This window comes from Motacilla alba, chromosome 1 (genome assembly GCF_015832195.1).
Source record: "Motacilla alba alba isolate MOTALB_02 chromosome 1, Motacilla_alba_V1.0_pri, whole genome shotgun sequence".
NCBI lineage: Eukaryota > Metazoa > Chordata > Aves > Passeriformes > Motacillidae > Motacilla > Motacilla alba.
Window position 1 is genome coordinate 46,225,090 of NC_052016.1, and position 8,387 is coordinate 46,233,476.

General features: G+C 40.1%; 1 protein-coding gene across 2 annotated transcripts in view; it reads left to right on the top strand.

The window, feature by feature from the left end:
* Positions 1-8,122, top strand: part of CEP295 (centrosomal protein 295) — a 42,011-nt gene extending 33,889 nt beyond the window's left edge. For both annotated transcript variants that reach the window (XM_038128682.1, XM_038128692.1), the window contains exons 23-29: positions 1,925-2,568; positions 3,224-3,397; positions 4,585-4,702; positions 5,456-5,662; positions 6,217-6,322; positions 6,836-6,935; positions 7,747-8,122. In XM_038128682.1, coding sequence (XP_037984610.1) covers positions 1,925-2,568; positions 3,224-3,397; positions 4,585-4,702; positions 5,456-5,662; positions 6,217-6,322; positions 6,836-6,935; positions 7,747-7,794 — 1,397 coding nt within the window. In that variant the 3' untranslated portion in view covers positions 7,795-8,122. The remainder of the gene's footprint in view (positions 1-1,924; positions 2,569-3,223; positions 3,398-4,584; positions 4,703-5,455; positions 5,663-6,216; positions 6,323-6,835; positions 6,936-7,746) is intronic.
* Positions 8,123-8,387: the final 265 nt, after the last annotated feature.

Below are 8,387 nucleotides of genomic sequence, written 5' to 3' on the forward strand. Positions count from 1 at the left end.
CTAAATTTTTTAAAGTTCATTTCTTAAGCAGTTAAGACTGTGATATAAAAGCAGACCAGGTATTCAAGTCACTGCAATGGATATTGTGTTGCTTATTCCTTCTGTGGTGATTTGGTTAGCAAAGAACTATCAAGTCCGGCTGAAACTGTCCTTTTTCAAGTATTTGTTAATGTATATCCATTACTTTGTAAGTTTGAGTAAGGTAAGGAGGTTCAGAAAATTGGTTAAAATTTTGTTCATGTGTTAGTGTCTCTCTGAACTGAGACATTTGTCTTTTACATACACTCTGTTCTTCAAGAAACAATTCCATTTTCCTTTCCCACTGTTAAGTCACAGCAGTATACTGCACACTGTGATTCTTGGTTTGATTACAGAACTGCCTTATCTCTCTACAAAATAAAGTGGAAGATATGACAGCCACTTTTGAGTTACAGTGTTGTAATTAATTTAGTGGATTGGAAGTTTATGATTGTTAACTGCAGCTTATAGCAGGAAAAATATTTTGTGAAGTTTTGCAGTTAAATTTAAATTAACTTGGTATTTAATGTAATTCTAAATTCTAAAAATTCCAAATGCAGCTAGTAGCAATCTAAATATTTCTGCAGCAAGAATCAGATGTTTCAGTATTTCAAGATGCTCAGCAAAAAGCTGAACAGGAACAGGAAACGTGGCACAATAGTTTAAGTAATAGATGTAGTTATAATGTAAATGTTATTGGTCAGTTATATTTGTGACTTGGAAAGTAATAAAAAATGCTAGAAGGGGTTGACATTTCAAGATGTTGTGATTGCAGTCACAGCAAATAGGATTTAAGAAGCTCAATTCTAACTTCAAACCATTCTGTTTCTAAATTGCTTATAGACAGTATCTTTGTGGTTTAACTGCAAAATCTTCCCATCTTTTAAGTGTTTTTATAATCCCAAAGCAATTATTGTTGTGCTTTAAAAGGAGGGGAAAAATAACATAAGCAACAGGCTAAGCAAGTAAAAACTGTTTTGGATTGTTCAAGGAAGGCTGATATGCAAGTGCATCATCTAGAGAATTTTCTGTTGCTGGCTGATGTTGCAGTGTAATTCTCCCCTCCCCATTAACAGCTGTTTATCAGCAGACAATATTCTTTATACATGTAAAACTAGATGTTTTCTGTGTATCAGAGTGCAAAAAAATGTCTAAAGGAAACCATTAAAGGTTTCTGTGGCACTTTCCATGTGTATAAAAAGCCTGGTAATAGCACAATGCTGGAGTCTGTGAAACAGATATTAGCAAACTTAGGACAAAAAAAAGTGATTTAAACAACACTATTGTCTGTTTGGCACATACTGTCCTGCTGAAATGCCTCCCCAATAATTAATGTTGATACCCAGTCTTTCTCTTTGCCCAGCCTCTTCTGGGGAAAAATGGTATCTTGACTTCTATGGCAAGATAAAAAAAGATAATTTAGGGTGCAATACTGTGCCTTGTAGGAACAGTAGTCTCTGTTTCAGTTTGAATGTTGCTTTCTACTTTGAAGATTTTCTTACACCCAAGTAATGGTGTTTTGGATCGTTTTCTTTCTGGTTTGGAGACTTTGTTGCAGGCCCAAAAGAGACTCGAAGGACTTCCATTTACAGAGTAGAAGCTGTAAAATGTTCTGACTTCCAGTGTAGTTATGTCAGCACCATCACAAAGTCCATCCCTAAACATATTCTAAGAAGCAGCAAGAAGTGTTGTTTCTTGAAGTTTTGTGTACAGTGATGGAATAATTTTCTGTAATGTTAATGGCATTATGTTTGAGGAAACTTTAGCAGTTTTTTAAACAAAATGTTTCTTCCTTTTTACTAGACTTCTTGTTATACATTACTGAAAAGTCTTCTTATAGAGGGACTTTAAGTGGAAATTCTGTTTTGCTAGCAAGGAGTTTGACTTCTGACAATTTTTGAAACAGGATCTGAAGAATCTTTTCACCCACTGCAATTAGAATCTACTCTGAGTGATGACTGTCAGAATGCTGATCAGCCAGAGGATATGAACATTGGGTCACAGAGACCTTTTGAACAAACCCCTGGAATTAAAAACAGAGGCAATGAGAGCTGTATTTCACCTGCAAGTGGATATGAAGAGCTGTCAAGAAGTATGGGATGTATTAATCTCCAGTGTTCAGTGGAAGATCTGCAGAATGAAAGTCTGATTCGCCTGGAAGAGCAAAAATCCTTTTATCAACTAGATCCCATACCCGTTACAATGGATGAAACTTTGCCTCAGCAGTTAGTAAAAGAGACTATGTCTTCTGAAAAATTTCCTTTGGAGGCATTTGATAAGAAGAAGGAGGTGAAGCTTCCTGAAAAATCAGTTCATGTAGATGAAGTAAATAAAGCTGTGGAGCTGCATTCTCAGTGCAGTATGGATAAAAAGGAGCCAGATCAAAGCTTTCCAGAAGGACAAGAATCTCTGAGGGTTTTCAGAGAAACCAGCTTGGAAGACTCAGATGTCCTTTTGCCCCCTGTTGCACGGCAGAACAGTTCTTTATTCCAAGAACACAAAAAACATTCTCATCCTGTGCCCAGAAGCTCATATCATATTCCAGTTTGGGTGAGCAGAACAGATTTCCAAAAGCAGGGGTTTTGTTGTTGCACAAAGTTACTTTAGACCTTTAATATCTGAAAGCTTGGCAAATGTTGATTTCACAGTTTTAGTTCCTGTTTCCTGGAGTTTTTCCCTACTCCTTCTTCCAGATCCTAGCACTGAGATAATTAGCAGTAGTTTAAATGAGCTGAGTTCCCACGATGGTTGGAGGAGCTGCAGCATCCCAACTGCATCTCCTTCTCTTAGCACCAAGTGATAGAGCTCATGCAGCTGGGTTACACGGCATGGGTGCCTCACTGAACAGCCCCTGGCTCCATTTAGAAGCCTGAAGGAGGTAAATAAATTAACCCAAGCATAAGCAAACTTAAAGAAATAGCGTTGACGTAGCTTTAAAAAAATAAGTTTTCCCTAGAATTAAGTAATTTAAACTTGTGGAGAGGGGAGTTTTTGTAGTTGTTTGGTTGCTTTGGTTATTTGTTTCAGTTTTTTGAATTCTGATATATAAATGTTCTTTCTGTATTTCATTTATTGCTTGGGGCAGGTTTTCTTTTTTCTATATGTTAAATGAGCTTCTTTTTCCTGACAACAGTTATTGCTATTGCTGAAAATACTGGGTTTTACTTTTTTTCCTTACTGATGTCTTGATTAATTTATTTTCTAGGAGACTGAGTCAGGGCATGGTATTATGGAAGAACCTGAGCTCACTCTGATAAGCTCCGATGACATCAGTATTGTACAATCAGACACTGAACATCCTAACCAAGAGAAAATTAAGGAGGATGCAGTGGGTAACTCAGCATGTGTGGATCAGTCTGAATGTAGTGTTTATACTGAGGTGAGCATTATCTAATGTGATTCTGGTTTGAACTTAGTATTAATCACAATAAGGAGAGGCCCCACTGTAGCAGTTAATCCACTGTTGAAAAACAAGAGGTTGTTGGGTTCTCAAAGTTTTGTAATTGCTTTGGATCATCTTGGTTTGATGTTCTGTTTTCCAGACAGATTGAATAGATCCTAAATTTGGGATATTCCTTAGAGTCACTGCCTTGTCATATTGATCTAGATAGAGTTTGAGAAGACTTGTTGCAAAAAAACAAAACCATCTTGCTGGTGTTTGCAAGACTGAATTGTATCTGACTAGTTGAAAACTGAATGAGAAGAGAGCGTGGGATAAAATGAAAACTACAAACTAGACAGGAAAAAAAAAGGGAAACCCCTCACCTTGTGGGGATGGAGCCATACCGGACTGCAACAGCAGTTAGAGGGAAAATGAATCAGCTCTTCATAACTGCCACACTTAATTAACCTGTGGTGTTCTTCTTGCTGCTGCTTATATAAAGCAAAGGCTTTTGTAAACTGCAGAGGGGTGGGCTGTAATGAGACCATAGTTCAGGTGCTGAAGCACTGATGTAGAACCAGTATCTACAGTATAGAACTGTGTCTGTTAGATGAACAGATTAGATCATGCACTAATTGCAGGAGCCATCTAGAAAATTCCTGGAAGTGTCTAAGGATGGGTTTTTATCAAGCAGCTGATACATGGGGGAGGTGGAGGTTGGCAGCTGGAGGCTGTACTGCTGCAGTGGGTGTCACCTGCCTCTGGGAAAGGGGGGAAAAGAAAGAGCGGAAGAAAGTGATGGGGAGAACTGGAGAGAGCAGGAGGAAAGGAAAAGAAATTGGATTTGCAGACCTGTATTAAGAACATGCAATTAAAATCTGGTAGGCAAAAGTCTTTAATGAATGTTTTTGGGTTTTTTGAGGTTTTGGGTTTTTTGGGGGTGGAGTTTTTTGGTGTTGTTGTTGTTGTTCAGTTTTTTTAAGTTTTAAAGTGTTTTTAGGAAACAGGTTTTTCATACCTATTACCAAAATCCATTTCTGATTTTTCTTTGCATCAGGCATAAAGGCAAAAGCATGTCTTTTATTTGTATTGGGTCTGTGCTAGTGGTACAGTAGTACTGCTTCAATCAAATTTGTCATACGTGTTAAGCATTTCCAGTCCAATCACTGATCCTTTTGAAACAGGAGGGAGAATTTCTACCACTAGCTCCAGATGCAGATTATTCAGCATTCATAAGGCCTGACAGTTCTCCCAAAGCCCAGAGTCCCAACAAGAGTCACTGTCCATCACGTCAGACTGCAGGTAATTATGTGGTTCTTCAATACACTGAAGTAGAAAGTATTTTTTTAGTATTAAAATCGTCAACAAAATACACCTCTCATTTGGAAAACTTGGAGCTGCTTTTACTTAGGCAAGTGCATCCTGCTGTTCAGGCTTGGTCTGTAGTACCTTTGACTGAGGTTTAGTGTGTGTCAGATTGATGTGTCTCTTCGTGGGCCAGGTCCTCTCTCATGAAACTTCAGAATCTCTACCACTACACTTGTTTGGTTTTGTACTGACTTAATTTTCAAAAATTATGTGCCATTTTCTGATTTGTTGTCATAATTTGTGTACCTTTGTTTATTTCTCATTTTCTGTAAGTCTCCCAAGTCCTGTAGCCAAAGAATTGTCCTTTTCCTTATTCTAATGGTAGTCTGGAACAGTAATAAAATACTGACTTTTTTTTGTCCAAGATCAACTGCAGTAATGCGAAGGTCAGGAATTCACAGAACTTAATTGTGTTGGGGACTTGTCAGGTGTTCAGTATGTTTTGATGCATCCAGATGCTTTTGATGCAGTATTTCTCACAGCATTTGTCTGGGCAGACCTGCTGACATTACTGGATTCCATAGGTCTGCTGCTGGCTTTGCAAGACGCCTCATCATTCAGTGCCATTCTCCTCATGCCATTTACAAACATGCTCAAGCTCAGCATTTTAGAAGTACCTTGAAATGCATGACTTATTGCTTATTATTAAAAGCGAGAAGTGTGGAGACTTTTCCTTTTCTTTTACAGTGATGCTGCTGGAATTTGCAGCTACACCCGGAAGTTTACAAAAATCTTTTTTAAAAAGAAAGCAGAATTTCATCCAGGAGTCTCTGAAAAGAGTAGAAGCAATAAAAAATAAGGAGAGAGAAAATGAAAAACTGGAAGCAAGAAAGCTTCAAGGAGGAAAGTCTGAGAATCTAAGAAGCAGACAGAAGAAGTCTGGTCTTCTCTCTGGTAGGTTTATGTAGGGGGCAAGACACAGCATTAGGTATCCCTTCAATTGCTGTTTCATATCAAAGAATAGATTTTATATTTGCTACATGTTTGCTATTGCAAACTGGGATATTCTTTAATTTGTTTTCTCAGGGAATCAGGGAGCTTTGTTTTCCCCCACTGTCTGGCTGCCTGTGTTGTAAAGGCCCTTATGGGGGCTCTTCATATTTCACAATCAGCCCACCATTATCATCGTAAGGTGGCTCTGCAAACCACAGCTGCTTATCACAGAAACAGCCGTGTTTAGCAAACCGGTGCATCTCTAGTGCCTGGTCCCCTGGGGACTTGGGGGTTGGCTGTGCAGAGCCATGGATGGCCTAAAGCACAGGCAGCAGCCTCAAGAGTGACACTGGGGGGATTTATTTTAACTCAGGATGTCATCTCTATTGCTTCATTCTGCCAGCTTGTTTTGGGTTTTGTGATGTCATTTAAAAATCTTTGGAAATCTCTGCTTTTGAGTTACTTGAACTGGAGATTTAAATTTATCATACGTTTGGCTTCTTTTTTCCCCTTAGGAAAAAATGGTGCACTTGGCAATCAGTTGGAAAAAGCAGAAGTGAAAGTATCTTCTCCAGAGAATAGGAAGTCTGGAGAAATTGAAATGCGCCAGCGTACATCCAGGTATTGCATGAACACAAGTGGGAGAAATCTAATTTAAAAAAAAAGAAAAAAAGTCGTTAGTCTGTGTTTTGTGAAAGCTGCTGCTCAGTCTGTGCTGTTCCTGTTGGACCCAGTGCTGCTTAACACTGAAGAGGTGGGAGAGGAGCCAGGTGTGTTTGATGCAGGTACCTGCTGGGAAATGCCCTTGCAGAGGTGGCACTGAGGAAGGTCACTCTGTTGCTGACACCCTGCTGAGGCAGCTGTGCCACTCAATGCCTGACATGGGTGAAATTTGATGCCAGGTTCACAGTTGCCCTTGGGCACTTAGGAGCAGTAACAGGCAACAAGTGCAGCTCTGAACAGGGAGAGGGTTTGAAGTGATTCTGGATTAGTGGAGAGTGCAGTCAAATTGTCCCAATTGCTAGCAACTGAGCCAGGGCAAAACCTTAAGCTTGTTAACCTGCTCCATCTTTGCCACTTCCTCCCTGCCTAGACACTGATTTTTCTAATTTTTTTTTTTTTGTATTTTCACAGACTTTATAATCAGCTTGCAGAAGTAAAAATCAGAAATGAAGAAAAAACAAGGCAAGAAACTTACGCTAAAAACAGAGAAAAGGCTAAAGAGTTTCAAAAGGTGATGATAGTTTGCTACAGTGTCCTCTTGCCCTTTGGTCTCTTGATTTCACTGCGCTTGTAGTCAGAGTGTGAATGGAGCTGAAATGGAGACCCTCAAACCAGTCTGGATGTTAAGTGATACCATTGGTACAGCCCATGTAAGAATTTTCTTGTCAACAACTGAGCTCAGGTTTTGCCTCAGGCTGAACTTTTTTATGACCAGAGCTTGAGCAAAAGGGCTCCAGCTGCTGAAGGGTTTGTAGCAAAATAGCAGTGTTTTTCTTAGTCCAGACTCGACCAAATTTCCATTTCAAGGCAGCATTTGAGGTTTGGTGTTTTTGGGCTGCTTTGGCTACTCGAGGTAGGGAACGCTCTGGGCATGCCCAAACTTGAAAGGTGCAAGAATCTTGTTGGGGTTTTGATGGCAGTTGTGGTGGAACAGGGTTGAACAAGGGACCTTGAGCTTGTCAATTCCCCATCCCCTGCTGTGCCCTATACAACTGTAAGGAAGGAAATGCTGGCTAATCCTCACAGGCTGTGACTAGTATGGGGGAATCCAGGTCCAATTCCTGCCTTTAGCCCTAACCAGCTCACCTGCTTTGTGGTGGAGTGAGAGGCTGCCCTTGTTACCTTGCTTTACAGATCCCATCATTAACAGGAAAGAGGAATAAGCACACCTTCCCCCTGCCCTGTAATCTGTGGCCTCAGTGCTGTCCAGACCAGCACTGCCCGTTCCTGCTCTGGCTACAGGCACAGTACCCAGGCATGCTGGCTTTAGGGCAGTCACCTCAGCTTCAGTACTGTGGTCTCATGGTTTGCTGTGTTTGCAGAAAATGCTGGAGAAATTGCGAGCCAAGAAGACTTGGAAAGCACTATGACAGGCAAAGACTTTGAGCAACAAGGACACACGGGCGTGTTGGTACAATCCAGGTCATGGAGTGGTGCAGCCTCAGTGGTGAATTGTGAAGCCATTTAGGGAATCCTCAACTTGAAGCTGTAGGAAAACAGAGCACCCCAAACTCCTCTGGTCTCCTGTTCAGAGCTCACCACAGCTGCAGATGGACTGTGCTGCCTTCTGCATTGTTTGTCTCAGATTGAGTTACTGGCCTGAAAGGCTTTTCTTCAATGTTAGTATTTTAAAGAGATACTAAGTTTTGTAATATACATGTATAAAATGTTTCCAATAAAGTTTTAAGGTTATTTGAATCTCTGGGTAACAGGACATTTCTCCTGTAAAGCTGGAGTTTTTAATCTGTTCTTTGCACTATGTGATGAAAGATTAGAAGTATGGTTTCCTGCAGTCACAAGGTACATCTTAAAGCACTTGAGTGGGAGAATTAAAAATCTCATACTATTACTTCTTCCAAAGAGACATTCTCTAACCCTGTTTTCTGAGCTAAGCACGTGAGGTCAAATTCAAAGCTTAACTTTTGCTGTAAACTTAGTTATTAACAGGTGCAGTACCAAGGGC